This window comes from Caloenas nicobarica, chromosome 3 (assembly GCF_036013445.1).
Source record: "Caloenas nicobarica isolate bCalNic1 chromosome 3, bCalNic1.hap1, whole genome shotgun sequence".
Taxonomy (NCBI): Eukaryota; Metazoa; Chordata; class Aves; order Columbiformes; family Columbidae; genus Caloenas; species Caloenas nicobarica.
The window spans coordinates 103,537,458-103,556,971 of NC_088247.1; the positions used below are offsets into that span (position 1 = coordinate 103,537,458).

Here is a 19,514-nt window from a genome sequence, read left to right on the forward strand (position 1 = left end):
AGATGTCCATGAATACATTTAGGCTGCATATCTAAAGCAAATTCCTAACTGTTGGAATACATTAAGTTCTGTAGCAGCCTTCTAAATGATGTAGTCAGTGCAAAAAACCTAGTCAGTTTTTAACTGAAGTTGAATAAATTCATGCAGACTACAGGATACAACTGTTTGCAGAGGCAAGATGGGCAGCTAGTCTGGAATCCTTTCTAGGTCTGTATGCTTATATCCAGGATCAAAAAGAATGGGTACTCCCATAAACAAACTGAGGAACCCAGTTGTAAGGAAGAAAAATATAAATCTGTTTTGAATTGTGGCTTACTCCTAGCAACAGCTTTCCTCACAAGAATATGCATAAACTGATAATGCAACTTGAAAAGCAAATGTATTCTAATTTTCACCTAACACAGAAAGGCTTGTTCCTCTTTTTGGTAAAAATATCTGCATACATGTAGGTACCTGTGTAACCATCGCAACCTTCTGATTTCTTTTGGGTGACCTTGTGTTTATTTGTCTGTCATCATCTTCACAGAAGAGTCGACTCCGTTTTGAATTTCTGAAGGGCTGCATGTATCAAAATTAAGAATGAATTACAAGAAAAACTGATTTCACTGTTCATGCACAGAATTCACAGTGAGAGAAATGGAATGCCTTTTCTGTTGCCACCTATTGGTTTTAAGGCACATAGTATACAATAAATAGTGCCTCCTAGCAGTTACAGATCTAAGGGCTGAGAAAAGAAAGGAAGGAATTTAAAATTCCAGGCTTTCCAATGCTAACTATAACCCATTACTATATTGCTGGCCCAGTTCCACGGAAGTATTTAGAACGTAACTGCCACTTGTTGCCAGAGGAGTTAGGTGTCTAAACACTTGTGTATCTAAGCTTAAAATAGTCCCTGCTTTGGTTATAAGCACATCTGTTAAAAAGTTTGTTCTGAGTTTTGGGTCAAAAAAAAAGTTTATTCAAACAGCGTATTTGTTTTGGTATGTTCTCAGTAAAAACATTAGGTGGATGTAATTTTTTTGCAAGGATTTCTTATGAGTCTAATGAAGTGTTGTGGATTTGCTGGTTGTTTTTTTAACTCCTTGAAAATGCCTACACTGCAAAATGCTAAGAAGCTGAAGTCTGAAGAAACTAAAGCTTGAAAAAGTTATGTGAAAATATCAGAAAAGAGAAGAATTTAGAATTTATACTAACTAAAATTTACTTGTGTGCTAAGATGTTATAGCTTAAAGAGAATTAGAAAGCTGTCTGAAAACAAGAAACCACATTGCAAATATGTATCACGAAAAAAATACTTCCATTTAGTTATTTCTCAACATTTCAGCCTACGACAAAAAACTTGCACTTTTAATGAGGACAAAAGAGTAACCTATGACTGACTGTTGGTGCTGAGGGCAAGCAGCTTTTCCTTCCATGAAGACTTTGTGGCCCAGCACAGGAACCAGCCACAACTGAAATGTGTCTTTGTCGCAGAACCCCAAGGCTGCACCCTGTAGTGTTCCCTGTACTTCAAACTATTTACAAAGGTGACAAAGGCAGAACAAATGCAGATTTAACTTCTTTCAGTACAGATAGTGAAAGTGCTATGAATTGATATGGGTATGAAATCTATAACACCCACAACGTGAAGAATACTGATAACAAAGATAAGGTCTTAATAGGAGTCAGAAACAAAGTAAATCAACAAAGTGAAATAAAACTTCGCTAATAAGTATTTACACTTAATAAAGACATTTAATAAGTTTGTGACTGATGGAAGTATCTGTTTCAAAAGAGAGAATCTGTATTAAATTAACTAGTGGTAGCAAAAAACATCTCTCTGTCCCATGCCATGAGAACAGCCAGAGCTTTCCCAGGGAAACGTGCCTTTCTTACTCTAAATTATATATATTTTATAAACATAACTACACAAGTGTATTTAAGTAACAGTAGTGCCCTGTATGAGCCAGACATCCCAGCATATTCGGCACACAGAAGAAAACACCCATTCCTGATGCTACACACCAGGAAAGAGACACACACTGAACTATATATTAAGTGCCCACATCATATTACCATAGCAATTATTTTATCATATTGTTATGGATGTTATTTATCTCTCTTCACCTAGATAAACTGAGTTCTTTTCTTCACATCTTCCAATTCACTAAACCTTAGGAACAATCTTAAATTTCAATTACAATGTCTTTATGTTCCTTTATACTAGCTCTGCCATCCTTGACAAATCATCATCCTAAAAAGAAAGCGCAGAACTATTCTGACTTTTGAGCAAGAAAACAAATCCACAACTCTGTTCCAACAACAAAAACTCTTACATTGCAGAACTCCAGGACTTTTTAATTATAGCATTCTGCCCACAGGATGAAGAGCTGGGTTTCTGTTGAATATTTGCAACTATATTTTAGTCTTGACGTTTGAGATGCTGGTTCCAGAACAACATTTTTCTCCCAAATATCTATACAGTTCCTCTTGATTTTCTGACACTATACCAGATGAAATGCACATACCAAAACAGGAAGACAAATGCTAAAGCAATCTAGACAAAACTTGAGTTCCTTCAATCTTATGCTAAGGCTATGCTGCACATCAAGAGAACCGTTTTACGACCCTCAACAGAAGCTGCCAAATTCTATTCCAAGGAACTATCCAAAACGATGAGGGTGTTTTATCAGTCTGGACTGCCGGTGCCTCACATGAGAATAAAATAACAAGCACTGCAAAGAGGCATCATCCACGTTAGCTAAGTAAGTCAGGCAATTTTGGAAAGATTTTTCAACCAACAGTACAACATACCTGCAAAAATTCCAGCATTCAGGGACCTCTAGTACAGAACACTACATCACATCCCAGCAACATGGGCCACTGCTAACACATCAGAGTATACTCTGATCTTTCTCCCAGCTTTCGACAGAATACTCAGCTACATTCAAAGTTTGACTCCTTACTTTTAATACCTACAGCCAGCATACCTAAAGATTGACGAAGTTTTCATACAAACGTTAAGGCTAGTGACTTTGGTTCTTTAGCATGTGTGATCTTCTAAGCTACTGGTAAGGCTTGTTTCTGTGAGAAGATGAGCGTTCCTGCAGAACAGGTGAACGCTGTGACATGAACTCCTGCAGGAACTAAGGGCCAGCGCAAAGCTCTGGTCACTGTCTGGAACTGAGTTTTGTAGACCTTATGTACTGTAGCATAAACACATAGCAACAGGTATGTATATCTACCTGTGTGAATCCTACCAAAATAAATACCTTCTCTGTGTAAGTTTCTCTCTACAGGGAGATCACAGGATCACATGGCAGATGTTAGTCACATTGCTTAATGCACTCCTGGATGCTGCTCAGATATTTTGATTATGTGTAGAGCAGGCAAGTGCAACAGTTTTCAAACATGTTTCCTTTCCAATAAACAAACAGTTCACAAAAAATAATTTTAATCAAAAACAGGTGATAGTTGGCAAGTTGGTCACAATTACTGTAGAAGAAGGTAGCACCAGCAGCATACGCAAGAAGGATCTGCCTAGCAATTGAAACAGTGGCAAAATGAAAACAAAGTCACATAATTCAGTAAGGTAGAGGAGACTTGAGAATAGCCAAGAAAAGCTCAAATGCGATACAAGGGGGAAAGAAACAACAATGAAATATTTCAAAAAGAGTGAAGGAAATGGTCAACCAAAACACTAGACACATGCCCTTGGAGGCTGCAGGCTCGTTACCTTTCATTCCCCCACCCCAAGGCTGCTCCTCAGCATAAGGTCTCATAGGAGACTCTCAGAATACTACATGACATTTCGCTGACATTCCTTTATTTTTATTAAAATCTGTACCTCCCCAGACACAATGATGGAAGTGCATTATGACATTTTCCCTTCCTTTTCTTTATGCACCATAATTAGAAGTGAGATATTTCATGAGATAAAACAAATGGTTGATCAGAAATGGCAATTCCTAAGTTCAAGGTGGTAGATACAGTACAAACATTTTACACCGCGCTTGCTTTACAAGAAGACAGAAAACTATTATAAGCTATCTTGAACAAGGTCAGCAATTTACTTTGTCTGATTGTTCATTTATAAAATATGTTTCATCTCATATGCAAACTGTGTAGACTACTTGTGAAGGACATAGTTTAACATTCGGAAATTATGAAACTACAAATCTCAGCCAAATTTTTTGATCCTTAAATTTGATTCACTTTATGGTATTTTACCAAACCTGAAGTTGTCTTTTTATTGCTTCTTACCATTTCCACTGCAGAACCAGCATTCTTGCTTTTCCAAATGGGTGTTTTCTGCAGAGAATTATACTTTTCATTCCACGAACTGGATAAACTTCCCTCTGTTGTGAAAAAATAATGTCACTGATATACATACATTATGTTTAACATAACTACTATCCAAAAACTAGTATATCATCATCAACTACTAATACATTTTTGTTACTTGCAATATCTTTGGATTCAACTACAAATGGATTTTAGATCTAAATATTTTTATTAAATTGTTCCGAACAGTAATTTTAAAAAAATGAAAGAGATTTTCAGTACAAGGAGAAACATGAACAAAACATTTTTTACTCCTGACAACATTTAGATTTCTTAAAACCTCTTTTGCTGGAACCAGTTACTTCTACTGCCAGGTTGACACACATCTAGATAGCTGTACTGTGGCTGTAATTGAAACTTGCAGAAGGTAAAGCTCTACAAGACCTGGCCTTCTTCTGGTTCCAAGAAATGATTAAGTGGGTGCACGCCAACAAATAAATCAAATTTTATTGAAACAAACCTTACAACATATTCAACAGACCATGTCTCTTTCCTTGTGTAATAGAAGTCTTATAATATAAAAAGAAACAGATTGTCAGTATTATCTATCAGCAGTCCTGGCTAACCGGGGAGGTCCCAGTTGACTGGAAGTTGGCAAACGTGACACCCACCTACAAGATGGGCTGGAAGGAGGATCCGGGTAGTTACAGGCCTGTCAGTCTGACCTCAGTACTGGAGAAGATTATGGAGCAGATCATCCTGAGTGCCATCACACGGCACATACAGGACAACCAGGAAATCAGGCTCAGTCAGCATGGGTTTATGAAAGGCAGGCCCTACTTGACCAACCTGATTTCCTTCTATGACAAGGTGACCCACTTACTGGATCAGGGGAAGGCTGTGGATGTTGTGTACTTAGACTTCAGTAAGGCCTTTGACACCATATCCCACAGCATTCTCCTGGAGAAGCTGGCAGCTCGTGGCCTGGATGGGTATACTCTGCAATTGATAAAGAACTGGCTGGATGGCCAGGCCCAAAGAGTTGTTTAATATAGTTGGTGGCTGGTCACGAGTGGTGTTCCCCAGGGCTCAGTATTGGGGCCAGTTCTGTTTAATCTCTTTATCAGTGATCTGGATGAGAGGATTGAGTGCACCCTCAGAAAGTTTGCAGATGACACCAGGCTGGGTAGGAGTGTTGATCTGCTGGAGGATAGGAAGGCCATACAGAGGGATCTGGACTGGCTGGATTGTTGGGCTGAGGTCAACTGTATGAGGTTCAACAACGCCAAGTGCTGGGTCCTGCACTTGGGTCACAACAACCCCAGGATCGGGGAAGAGTGGCTGGAAAGCTGCCTGGCAGAGAGGGATCTGGGAGTGTTGATTGACAGCAGCTGAACATGAGCCAGCAGTGTGCCCAGGTGGCCAAAAAGGCCAGCAGCATCCTGGCTTGTATCAGGAATAGTGTGGCCAGCAGGACTAGAGAAGCGATTGTGCCGCTGTACTCGGCACTGGTGAGGCTCCACCTTGAATCCTGTGTTCAGTTTTGGGCCCCTCACTACAGGAAAGACACTGAGGTGCTGGAGAGAGTTCAGAGAAGGGCAACAAAGCTGGTGAGGGGTCTGGAGCACAAGTGTGATGAGGAGCGGCTGAGGGAACTGGGGCTGTTCAGCCTGGAGAAAAGGAGGCTGAGGGGAGACCTTATCGCTGTCTACAACTACCTGAAAGGACGTTGTAGCATGGAGGTGAGGGTCGGTCTCTTCTCCCAGGTAACAAGCAAGAGGACAAGAGGAAATGGCCTCGAGTTGCACCAGTGGAGGTTCAGATTGGATATCAGGAAAAATTTCTTCATGTAAAGGGTTGTCAGGCATTGGAACAGGCTGCCCAGGGAAGTGGTTGAGTCACCATCCCTGGAAGGTGCGTAAAGGACGTGTAGATGTGGTGCTTAGGGACGTGGTTTAGAGGTAGACTTGACAATGTTAGGCTAACGGTTGGACTCAATGATCTTAAAGGTCTTTTCCAACTAAAATGATATTATGATTCTATTCAAAATTTGTATGAACATTCTTATATATTTTTCTTTGAAATTTTCTTCATGAAACATATTTTTCAGTCCACAACTTGCTGACAGAAAACATGACATTACCAAATTCCTTTCTAATGTCAGTTTTGTCACATGTACAGGTCTCACTAAGAATCCTTCTCCTATCTCATCCTCAAGAGGGTAAAGATTACCTCAATCTTCTCATCAAACCTGACGCCTAGGCAGCACTTAAGAAGAAAAAACACATTTCAGGAATTTTGCCCAGAAGTGCAGTGTCTAAATACACCACAACATATGTACTTTCAACCATCAAGAATTATTAGTGTACAGAACTAACAAATATCCACAATAAACCCAATCATATTTCAATCAAAAACCTTCTTCAGTGTTGTTTTCTTGAACTTTTTGAAGCCAGAAACTAAGTATACCTGAAAGTCAGATTGGGTACAAGTAAATAACACATTAATTTCTTACCTTTCAAGCTCACAAGTGCTTTTGCTGAAGAACCTGCAATATATCAAAAAGTCCATATAAATCATAAGTTATTTCAAACTATACAACCTATGCAGAGTCTACTCATTCTTAATTAATTCTTAGGCAGAAAAAGTAATTTAATATTAAATCTTTCACAGGTGAATGAGTGAACCCAGTGCACCCTCTGTGGCATTATATGTTTATTACCCAATAAACCTTGAAAGCATATTCATGTTTTGTTTTTTCTTTTAGTTTCACATCTAAAAACAGGTTCGGATGCTGAGCAATTTGTTTAACACCACAAATTCTGAACAAGCATCATGTCCAAACTACATACTTCCACGCAGCTGCTTGTTTGATGTAGTTGCAGATATATTATGCAACTGACAAGGAAACTGTAATGAACACTTCTTTTATTTATTTTTTAAAAATTATTTTTATCAATCCAAAATTCTGCAATTCAAAAAATTTCCGAGAAAGCAGTATTTTATGCTCTCTAATCTTGGTTCACAAGTAAGAGATAGACAGTTAGTTGCCTCCTGGAGGAACCTCCTTATTCAGAAAGGCACTAGATTCAGATATTATAAATGCAGACAAGGATCCTTAGTTTGTTTGAACTGCTCCGACTGTGTAACACATCCACTGAAATTTCACTGCTCCCCATCTACTGCATCTGTAGGACCTCTGCCGTGCTTCTGGGCCAGGAAGGACAAAACTGGGCCTGACTGCTGCCTTTATGCTCTGGAATTTTCAAATGTCTCTCTAAGAATGAGCTATTTGAAACAACTATATTAGCAGTGAGGAATGCTCCACACTTTCATGCTTTTCTCTCAAATCAACTTTATATTTCCAGTTACATTCCAGTGTTGCAACCACTCCTTGCATTGCATCCTCTTCTCCCCTTCACTTTCCCCATTCTCTCTCCTTCAGCTTCTCTTTGGAACTGCTATTCCAAGAACATTTCTGACTCCAAAGGTCTGGAAATTCCTTTTCTTGTGGCTGCCCTGTATCTAGGTCCTGGCCCCACTAACTGCACAGTGCCAGAGATCCTCGCCTCTAAGAGGGTACATTCCAGAGAATATCAGAACCAAAAAAATGAATTTTTGTCCCTTTCCAGGGGAACAGAGCATTCTGGTTTGAGGTGGACTGTTGAAGAGAATATAGGTGCAGCAATGGCAAAAAACCCTTTACATTCCTTATTTTTTCATCGTATTATTTTGTTTGCTGTCATCTTATTATGCCACATGTTAAAAAAAGTTCAATAAAAAAAGAAAAAGGAAATAAAGTTCCTAGTCTTTTCAAAAACCTAAAAGAAAATGTTTAAGATATGAAATGGAACTAGTTTTGAGTCACTGGTGGTTTAGTGGGCCTCCACCCCAGTATCTCCCAATCTGTTCGAATCTACACCAGCTAACGTATATGGGATTACCTATCAAAAACAAGGTGACAAACCTGAGCTACACCATTCTTGCACATTTATTTTCTGACATATCACCTTTGTTGGGTCAGAGACCCAACAGTGACTGGTACAGGAACATGCTTCTGTGATGATCTGATTCACAGTGAATTCAGCTCTTGTAACTCAGCTGCATGCTAAAAGGTATCACAGGATAAAAGCCTTTTTTTTAAAAAAAAATTCATAATAATCATCGAATACTGTATACTGTGCTTGCATAAATACATGGCTACTCTGCTATCAACCAAGAATGCAGTCCTGAGCAGCAACAGTAAGAACAGTGAAGAACTAGTGTCACCCTCAAATTAACATAAGGGGTGTTGGGAAATGTGTGCAGGGATTAACAAGTATAAGTAGTTTAAAAACATAGGGAAAGTTCATGTCATTGAGGGTGGAAAGGCAGAAGCAGGGTCATCAGGATTGTCACATGGAGTTGTTGGCTTTTCAGAGTGGATCGCTATTCCAGAAGACCTCAGGCACTTCATCTGCAAGGCCAAACATACAAGCATTTTCCTCTTTTTCTGACCATCTCGCTCATATGAAGCAAGTTCAATCAGTTTGGTCAAGGGTAAAAACATCAACAATGGAAGCGAAACAACTCAGCAAGAGGCAGCCAAGCTTTATATGGGGAGTGGTGCCCATCTCACAGCTGAAGTGCCTGAGATCCTTTGCTAAGCATCAAACTCATGTGCTTCATCTGTGAGACTGACAATGGGTCAGCAGAGATGGGCATTAGACAACTGGCATGAGAAACAACAGGTTGAGAAGTGATGGACAGCAGAATGTTAATGCACTACCTTCTAGCTTTGTAAAATTATCACCCCAAACCAGCATCAATTGCCAAGGACTTTTCCACATGAGATGGTTAATCTTCAACAGATCCATGCTAGAATAAGGCTACCAATTTGTTTTGATCTAACCTGCAACTAAAGTAATGTAACCAAAAAAGGGCATCTTTATTTAGGAATACAAGTGTCCAAGTAAGAAATTCCTCTTCAAAGTTAAACTAAACTATATTAATGTAACAAGTTGTAGAACATTATTAACACCAACTGTTCTATAGCTTGAAGAATTAAAGAATTAGAATACATGTAGGATATCAAAATGACAACGGAGATGCCCATCAACTTAATTTTACCTCAAAGGCAACAATACAATACATGGGTTTTCTTCTCAAGTTCTTCTATATTGATTTTAGGAGCTACCTGCAATACCACCCAGCTTCAAGGAGTATGGTACATCTCACTAGTTTTTCAATTTAGTTTGGCAGTACTGCATGTACTACCAGGGCGACAAAACTAGAAACTAGGATGATCTTCTAATCAATTATGTGTTAAAATAAAAAACAACCAACATTTAATACAGATAAAAGCATTTCAGAAACCACAAAAATTGCAAAGTGAGTCAGGATAGATTATGCTTATTAAAACTATCAAAATTTTAGTTAAAATAATTATTAGATTTATGATATTCCAGACTCGCATTAAATACCAGTAATTTTGTACACTCCTGTTCTGAATAACACATATATAATCATAGGCAGTCTTTTTAACCAGCATTTTAATTATAAACAGAGATTAAAGTAGAATATAAACACATGGTTGAATGTAAATACCTATTATGACAATGACACAGATTTCATTTCTACAGACATCGAACACTTAAATGGGTGGAAAGGAAGAACCAAGGCCTATGCATCATTTCGGGTATTACAACCAAAATGTATTCCAGCTCCTCTAGGTTCAGATGATCATGGAGATGACTTTCTTAACACCGAGAGTAAACAAACCTCAGCCTAGGGAGGAAGTACAGCCAGCTCACCACAGCAGTGGCTCAGGAATTGGAAATCCTGCTTTCAGTAGCCTACAGTGGCAATACTATTCCAGTGCAAACTGTACGATTGGCTTAGTCTTGTCCTAGTATCCTTTGCCTGTGTTGTTAGTAAATTATTTACTTGAACACAGTGTTCACGCTTGACTAAGTCTGAAAAATTAGGAACGAATTCAGAACAGAGCTAGAAGACTGAAAGATCCAAAAACATGCCTTATTGTGAGAAAGTCAAGACACTCCAATCTTGTTCTTCCCAAAGAAGTCAAGACCTGCACTGATCACAACTATCTACAAAGGAAGATAATTCAGACAGTAAATAGCTCTGCGGCCTTATTTTGCAGGGGAAGGCGTAACTAGATCTATGTGTTGGAAAATGACATTGAATAAGTTCAGATTAGCAATGAATGCAAAGTTTAACAGATTTTACATAACTATCCTAAGAAAGGGCGTGTTGGGCTCCCTATCATTCAAAGTCTTTAAACCAAGCTTGCATCTACTTTAAAAGGGAAAACTACAGCTAAAAAGGAAGCATGGAATCGATACACAGAAATTCCAAATACAACTATCCTAGCATGCTCAATGAAGAATGTAAGACAATTATAATGGCCTTTTCTGGCCTAAAAACAAACACATAAAATACATGCATTACAGATGTGCAGTAAAAATAACTGTGTTCTAGCTTATGATGCATTTAACAGTATGATAGCAGGAAGCTCATTAGTAACTAGGAGTCAGGAATAAGTGTATTTATGTGTTTTATAACATTTGCAAGAAGTGATTTTCAGGAAGTCCATGTGAAACAGAATTAAATTAAAAAATAAAAAAAATCAACCTTAAAATAATCTTGAGTCTGCCAAGTGTGTCACGATAAGGACTGAGGCTGTGGGCATGGGCTGGGCAGATGGACAGCTGCCCGAGCCACCGCCCTCCCTGCGCCCAGGAACCGCTCCTCCAGCACAAGGGACCACGTACAGAGGATTACCATGAAGAGAACCTAAAAATCCTCCTCTAAGCGCTCTGCAGTATGAACAGACTTCAAAAGGAACTCTGATAGTTTGCCCTCCAAAAAAATATTTCTGATGTGGCAATAGGCTTGGAGGCATGGGGGAAAAAGTGCAAAAGCTTTTCTCCTTTTCAAAGATTAAAGTCAGGTGTAAGTTTAAAAACAAGCATTGATTTCCTACCCCCATCTGAAAATACCATAACTGAACAAAATAGGTGGAATATGACTGCAATTCAACAGGGGCAGCTGTGGATGCCCTGATGTATATGTTCAGTACTAACATGAAGTAAAGCAGTTTAAATACAACTTCTCAACAGCTGATCTTAAAATTTAAACAGGAACACCAACAAGCACAATACCTTTGTGAAAGCGTTTTCAGACTTTTTTTTGTAATTAATTTGTAACAGCTGATTACAATTTTGAAAATAAAGGTTACAAATAACTACTCTATTCCATAGATACTGATTTTACTAACATGTGGGCATAAAGGGGCAAATCTAAATCAATAGAGAAGATTCCAAGATCCAGATAAGCAATTACATAATGTAAAACCTTTCCTCTCCAGATCATTACACTATTTTGTCTAAATTCTGCACAGGTGAGCAGTTATTTCAACACTGGTTGCATGACTAGCTCAGAAGCCAATGTAATTAAATTACATTGCCGGCACTAAAAATGGTGTGACAGAGGAAAATCATGGAGTAGAAGGGAGAAATATGAGCTTTTATTATAGATTGAGTCATTAACCCTCCGAGAGATCATTCATCTACACAAGCACGGCACAAGTTGTTTCAGCAGAGGAAGCATTTCAAATGATAGGCAACTAAAAGGATAGCTTGTCTAGGAAAGCTTAGAAAGCAAAAAGTATGCATCAGAGGAAAAAGAGGCTTTGGGCAGCTTTTAAGGTCCCCCAAAACTTTGGTCTTATTGAAGAGGTAAATAAATAAATAAACAAACAATAACTTCGCTTCAATAATGAATCCGTATCTCTCTAATGTTATGAACCCACTAATAAACTGACATTTGTGTGTTTCCCAATCTTAATTTAACTACTAGACGCAAGTCAGGTTTTCAGCCCTGTGAACCCTTTCAAAGGACTTGTGCAGATGATAACCACAACACCAAAGCCCTCTTTTTGAAACACAGTGTTCTCATGATGGACAATGCACTGATACCATGGTAACATACAATTTCAAATGTATGTAGCACAAAGGATCCCAAAATTATTAGTTGCGGGTACTATTTAGGAGCCACAAAACTAACCTTGAGCCTTCTCGCAAATGCTGTAATCTCGTATAATTCTGCTGACTTTTTTGCCTCAAATGCCCAGAGCACAGTGGTGTTAGGCTCAAAGTGGCAAGGCGTGCCACATCCCTCCTGCAGCCACCCAGGGGAGCATTGGAGCAGAGCTGTGCAGGGACAGGGTGCCTGTGAACCACAGCATAAGGTTGTGCTGGGGATAAAGGCAATGATTTCTGTGTGCAGTGCTGCCCTTGTGCTGCAGCCTCCATCCATGGGATAAAAGGCCATGTAGAAAGATCACAGACTCACAGAATGTTAGGGATTGGAAGGGACCTCAAAAGATCATCTAGTCCAATCCCCCTGCCAGAGCAGGAACACCCAGATGAGGTTACACAGGAAGGTGTCCAGGAGGGTTTTGAATGTCTCCAGAGAAGGAGGCTCCACAACCTCCCTGGGCAGCCTGTTCCAGTGTTCCGTCACCCTCACTGAGAAGAAGTTTCTTCTCAAATTTAAGTGGAACCTCTTGTGTTCCAGCTTGAACCCATTACCCCTTGTCCTATCATTGGTTGTCACTGAGAAGATCCTTGTCCCCTCTGCCCATCCTAAAACACAAGCCCCTAAATCCAGTACCAGCAATGTCTACCAATATATATTGGGCAATATACTATTGTTTCAGTACTTGTACTATAAAAGGTTAACACTTGACACCAGTCTGGCTTCTTTCTGTGATTCACCTGCCACTTGGTGCTTGCTTACACGAAACACAGAACACTGCACTCCGCAGCAGCTCAGGGGTTTAGTCTTGGTGGTGGTCCCATGCTGATGATCATTTAGTTAGCTAAGCACGCTTTCACTTCTATAAAAAATGGCATCTCATCTCACTTCTACAGAACCATCCTTCTCATTCAGACTCGCTTGTGCAAAAGAATGCACCAAGACAGAGCTTTGCCTGTGCTGCTGCCGGCAGAGCTCTGCCTCTATCAGGACTAGGACAGTCTGCTAGTCACATTTGCACGTGTTGTTTTATCGAAGTCCCACTTCAGCTTTACTGCATGCACTTTATAACCAAGTAATCCACAAATACAATTGCTATTACTATCAGGAAGAGACAGGGCAGCATTGTGTACACTCCAATATGATCAACTGTTTTCCTCTTCTGAGACGAGAGAAAGATAGGCATCTGGTTTGCAGCAGTAAAACTGCCCACCATTTACCTCCCCTGCAAAATTACCAGGAGATAAGAGGGGGAAATATATTGACTAAAATTAGTCACTCATTGGGCACCAACCCAACAGCCTGCAGAAACAAATTTTGTCTCCAAAATATAAATCAAATTATTTGTATTGGAAGTACTTTTGCATTCAAGACCTTCCATATTCTGGAATTTTTCAGTTAGAGTATTTGCCACAGAATTGTTCTTTCTTCACAGCACTTTGCTCCATCCCAGGTTACCATATCCCTTTTCCCTGGCAGCACTAGTAAGAAGAGGCCTCAGCTACAAGAAATACATGTAAATTCACGCGCTGCCATCTTCTTCATTTTTCAGGTTCTCAATGTGAACTCTTTTGTCCATTTCAAAAGGACAGAATGTCAGCTTCAGAGAAGGACAGAACGATAGGAACTTCAGCAGATAAAATAAGCACATATTATGAGACAACTATGTGCATTACATTCCTCTCGCTCCTGGGTTAAGGAATATTCACTGCCCAGCTGCTTTACACAACTTGCCAGAGGGCAAGTAGATGCTATCAGAATACCCTGGGACAAATTCCACTTAATCAGATTTCCAATTTGAAAGTGAAACTGCATAGTTATTACCACACTGCAAAAATTCAGCCTTCCTGTCATCAAGTATGCTGTATTTACTTATAATTTTTTTATGTAGAAACTCAGTTGTGGCCTACTATTTTACTATAAGCTATACAGGGGAGAAAATTCACAGGGATGATACATAAATCTGAAAGTCTTAATTGTGAACTATTCTAACTTTTTTTAGAAACTCATTTTTACACCACTATGGAAGGTTCCAAAAAGAATTTTTGAATGCTTACTGTTGTTATACCTTATAAATTAAGTTTCAGACTGAAAGCTGCATGAGGTCAGTGTTAATCAGTCAGGATTAAGTTTACATCTTGGTTTTAAGTATAGGACTGGAAATGAAAGAATGACGAACAGCAACAGTTACAGTGTAATTTGAAAACATCCAATTCACCAAAATTAGAAAGAATACGAATGGAAGCACAAGGCAAACACCCTTAGAAACTTTCACATTTCTAGCAGTTCAGCAATGCTACAGGAAACATAAAGCTCCCTATTTGATGAAAAGCCAAAACATCCCCTACTTGCACCAAACTTAGGTCAATACAAACCTCAGGGGCAAGGTCAGCACAGCAGAAGCCTGTTACCTTCACGAATAGACGCACTGTGCGTCTGCTTCACCTGCCGAGCAGGCACCGTAACGATGACACTGCTGGCAAGCGTGTGCAGTACAGCACAATCCTAAGGTAAACTGAGTCGCACTCTCTGTTCTAGTGCCTGTTATAGGTGAGGCAACAGTCCTGTCAAACCTTCCCAATGCCCCTGTAGGCAATATAAAGGTGGCAGAGACAAAAAAATATTTTTTGTACTTCATGTTAACTTCTTGAAAGACATTGTGCCTCCCATGGAAAATGGCAAAAGGAAGAACAGTAACTTAAATACTGTCCATTCTAGTGAAGAGGTAAAGTTGATTCAATAAACAATAAAATGCTGCTAATTTAATAATTATGGTTGTCTCAGTTGGTCCACGACTTGTATTAATCAGACTCTAATGCGGTACACGACTGAGCCGTATCAAACTGAGGGTGTCAGTTCTATCCTTAATTTACAATGATCTTTCACAAATCTGTTCGGTTAACATGATTACACTGGCCATGCAGGAACATTAATCAATTTTTCACGTGACAATTGGTGGAGTTGTAACAAAGACCCGTACAGAGTAGTCAGAAGCAAGATTTCAACTCTGAGTTACCTCTCTCTGAGAACCTTCCAATATAGAAATAGTTGGTATCTTCATTAATTTGCATAGTGATGCACAAAACATTGTCACCAAAGATACAAGTCTACCCTGTTGTGTGCACATTTACTGATACTACTAAATGCCCTAGTTTTAGTACGGCATGTATTTACAGTTTGCAAGAAGACATACCAAGATAGCGTGTAGACACCTTTTACATTGAGTAATTTCCTCTTCTATAATGTTCAAGCACCTTGTACATGAATCCATATACATAGCAACACATGTATCTTTTCCATCTATATCTAAGTTTTTATCTAATTCTCCTATGGGTTGAAAGTAACATCCACACAAACTCTATGTAGATGTATAGGTCTGTATGTACGCAAGTATGTATTTTCATGCTGTCTACCTACAGAAGTAGTTTTCACCTCCTGGCACACAATACAGGGTCTTTGAGCTCTTCCCTCTGCATTTTTCAGTGCCCCCTAGATGCAATGTGCACGCCCCAGCCCCCCCAGTCCTTCAGAGGTGCTCACACCGTGCACAACGCACGCTATTAACACATAAGCCCCCCGGCCCCGCCAGGATGACAGCAGGGCCGGGAGCACCGGGCTACTCGCCCCTTCCCCGGGGCAGGACGCTCCCAGCCCCGCACCGCCCGCACCCCACCGGCAGGGCAGGCTGTCGGATGTGCCCCGCACACTCACGGCCTCTCCTCCCCGCGCGGTTCCCGCCCCGCACCCCGCCCGCCCGGCAGGTGACGCCGGGCCAGCCCGGCCGCCTCACCCGGGCGGGGCGGGGGGCCCAGCCCCGACACCCCCGAGGGCAACGGGGGTCGCACCCTCGGGAGGGAGCTCCCCGCCCGCCGCCCTCCCGCGCCACCGCCTCGCCCAGAAGGGGCGACGGCGGCGGGGTGGGGGGGGCCGGGCCGGCCCGGTTGCCAGGGAGGAGGCTCGGGCTCCGGCCCCGCACAGCGCCCACGGCGAGCGGGAGGGAGGCGGGCCGGCGGCGGGGCGCGGCGCCGGTGCCCCGCCGGGGGGGGGAGGAGGCGGGGGCGAGGGGGCGGCGGTGTCGGGCGGGCGGCGGCGGGGGCACGGGTCGCTACTCACTCTCGTCAGGCAGCTGATCGAGCTCCGCCATCTTGAACGAGCCGCGCCGCTTTTTCAAAGGCTGCCTGGCGCGGTGCATTCTGGGGGAGGAGACGGGGCCTTGCGCGAGGCGGCGCGGGCGCGGGCGCGTGCGCGGGGCGGAGGGCGCGCGGGCGGTGAGGGGCGCTCGAGCGGTAACGGGCGCTCGGCGGCCGGAGGAGCCGCCGGCTGAGGGGACGGGGCGGCGGGCGCGTCCTCCCGCGCTCCCGGTGGGGGCTGTGGAGGGGAGCAGGAGGCTGGTTCTGCCCCGGTCCGCTTGTGGTGGGGAGCGGGACGGCGCCTGTGACAGAAACCGTGCGCTCCCCCCGCGGGCGTCCTGGATGCTGGCGGGGTGAGGGGGAGCGGGCGGCTGCCGGTTGGGGGGTGGTGGGCTGACACTTGGTCCGAAGGGTCACCCTGAAGTAGCCCTGATCGCTTAGTTTCTTTAAAAACGCCCCTGTTATATCGTCCTCATTAAATGATATTTTTTTGCTAAACTGTACTTAACTTCCCTCATCTCTGCTTTTCACCCTCAGCTGTCCCATGCCCAAGCAAAACGATAGCAGAGTTGAGGCGTCAGGAGGAGTAAGTGATAAAAATAAAAACCCCAGTATAACCAGTCGTGGCCCTGAACTCGTGCTCTGTGTCACTCCTCCTGAAGGGACGAGTGAAACGCTCATCCAAGTGCAAGGCTTGAAGGTCAAGGTCTCGCTTGTTCCCACCCAGTGCCAGGGAGAGCCAACAAGCCGCCCTGTCTTGGCCTGCCCTCCAATGCAGCCCCCAAGCTGCAGAGGTGTGTTCTTGCATGGTTCATTTAGGTCTCTGCACCACAGCAAATTTTAAAGCTTCTGCATCAAGAAATGGGGATACTGTAAACTACAAGCACCTTAAATGCTTATGGACCAGACTCTACAGGTGTGGGGCTTTCACAATAGTACCCACTGCTACTCACACCAACTAAAATTCCTTTTTTTTTAAACACATGAAAATTCAAATTGAAGCTCAAAATAAATTAACAGTATATCTTCAGCAAGGCTAAGTCAGTGTTACATCTCAAACATATTGCCAACAGCACCATGGCATGCAAAATGGAAGCTATGCTTGTTTGTTTGCATCTCTTTAAAAGCATCTGGGTGAAACCAAGGATTCTGCAAAACACGGAAATGTATATATTGGGACACAGAATATAGTTTTTAGTTTGTGTTCTTAATTTGCTAATGAACTCAGATAACTAGGCACTCTAGGAGGTTGAGGGGGCAGGATGTAGGTCATGTTATTAAACAATTTCTAAAATAAATCAATTTAAAACCCAAATGCATGCTGCCCTTGAGCTTAAAGGAAAAAAAGTGAGTTTCTAAAAGAAAAACCGAGGAAAATCCTTTAGAAATTTCCCCAGGGCTTTCCATGTACGTGGGGGGGAAAAAAAAAGGACAGAGCCTAGCAAGCATTTCCACCCTCTTTTTCAGGTCATTTTGAAAGGCTATTTGAGCAGCCGTCTTTCCCCTTGGCCCCCACAGGGCCTAAGACACTTCAGCAAGATTTCCATACCGCGCAGCACAAAATAAAGCCGCTACAGCAGGCAGACGCAAAACGGCACAGGCATAACACTAAACTAACTAGTAACAAAAAGCAACAAAACAGTACTCTGTGCCAGTTCAAGGGTGAAAGCCACACAGCATCAAACCCTGTACAATTTTCCCCTTCAATGAAACACCTCTGCCACCCAAAAGGCCTGACATGGACCAGACCTTGCAGGCTCGGGTAAACAATAACCTGTTAATGACACTAACACTTTTTCTGTGTTTCAGCTGAGCTCCCCTTGTTCCAAGGGTTGTGTGTTAATGCTCAACTGAGAGTGGCGACACCGAGACTTGCACAGCTGACAGAAGACACCAATCACCAGCGAGATTTTTACTGCTCTGCTTTGTAAACCTTGTCATCAGGCCTCCCTGTGCTGAAAGCAGAGGTTGCCCAGCACCACCCTGATGCTAGAGCTTTCACCAAGGCATCTTCAGGGAAGGGAAGAAAAGTTTTCCACAACACAATCACAGTTTGCAACAATCCTTGGGGCCTGAATGTCTAGAAGGGAAGGGGAAAATGGGATTAAAAAAAAAAAAAGGATAAAAACCCCAACACCTTTCAAAACTTCTTTGTATATTGTGATAAAATTAGACAAAAAAGCTGAGAGATTCCCCCCACCCCCAACACCTCCTGCTAATCATCCTAAGAATTACCAGGGCAGAAGGTAAAATTCAGCTCCCATCAGCATGACACTGAATATTCCTGCATTTCATTCCAACAGCTGCATTTGGAAAATATCTAGCAGAAGCTATTACCACGCACTGTGCTGAAAGGGTAACAATCAACACTCTTATTTTCAAGATTCCTGCTATAAAAGACCTTTTACATCTTGGCCCTTTATGAATGCTGCGGTATCTATATTCTAGTTTTTAACTTCTGTGCACACTGTTTCCACGTCACACAAACACATCCCTGCTGCTGTATGAGTACGTAGAAAAATACACAATGTTTTCAGTCTCCTTTTACAATCCTGGCAAATTTGCAGTTTGCACTTGGGTGATGTGGAAATGACACAATTATTGCGACAGGCAGCCACGGTGACAGAGAACATCTGTGCTCTCTGCTGACAACCTGCCCGCAGGTACTGACTCACCTGCCTTGCACCGAGGGAGGCAGAGCTTTAAGCTGCCGTCACTCGTGCCATTTGCTTTCCCAAAGGGTCATGCTAGGCAAGTCCTCTTAATGGTGTGCACCAAAATACTGCAGAAAGCACTCCCATTTCTCCTTAATTACTGGAGGTGATATTAAGACAAGTTACACCACCTACTAATCAACATATTGAGTCTCATCAGTGCAGTGCAGGTAGTGCTACCTCCTAGGGACAGGAGGTGGCTGGGGGGCATTTTTCCCACCTCCCCTACGCAGGCACTGGTAGTAGAAAAGCTGAGAGCTGGCAGAACAATGTGCTTTTCAGTAATTGAAGCATGTTCTTGTGAAGTCCTGCTGCATCAGTCACATCACAAAACTGGAATTTGTAATGAGAGGGCAGGGGAAGCAGC

At 42.1% G+C, this 19,514-nt stretch overlaps 1 protein-coding gene across 2 annotated transcripts in view; it reads right to left on the bottom strand.

Annotated features, from left to right (window-relative positions):
* LIN9 (lin-9 DREAM MuvB core complex component) overlaps nt 1–16,495 on the bottom strand; it is a 40,412-nt gene extending 23,917 nt beyond the window's left edge. Inside the window, exons 1-4 of one of the 2 annotated variants that reach the window (XM_065631046.1) lie at nt 16,417–16,495; nt 6,779–6,811; nt 4,243–4,337; nt 454–558 (exon numbers count right to left, since the gene is read on the bottom strand). In XM_065631046.1, the coding sequence (XP_065487118.1) occupies nt 454–558; nt 4,243–4,337; nt 6,779–6,811; nt 16,417–16,495 (312 nt within the window). The remainder of the gene's footprint in view (nt 1–453; nt 559–4,242; nt 4,338–6,778; nt 6,812–16,416) is intronic. The other variant, XM_065631047.1, reaches the window with a different exon arrangement.
* Nucleotides 16,496–19,514: the final 3,019 nt, after the last annotated feature.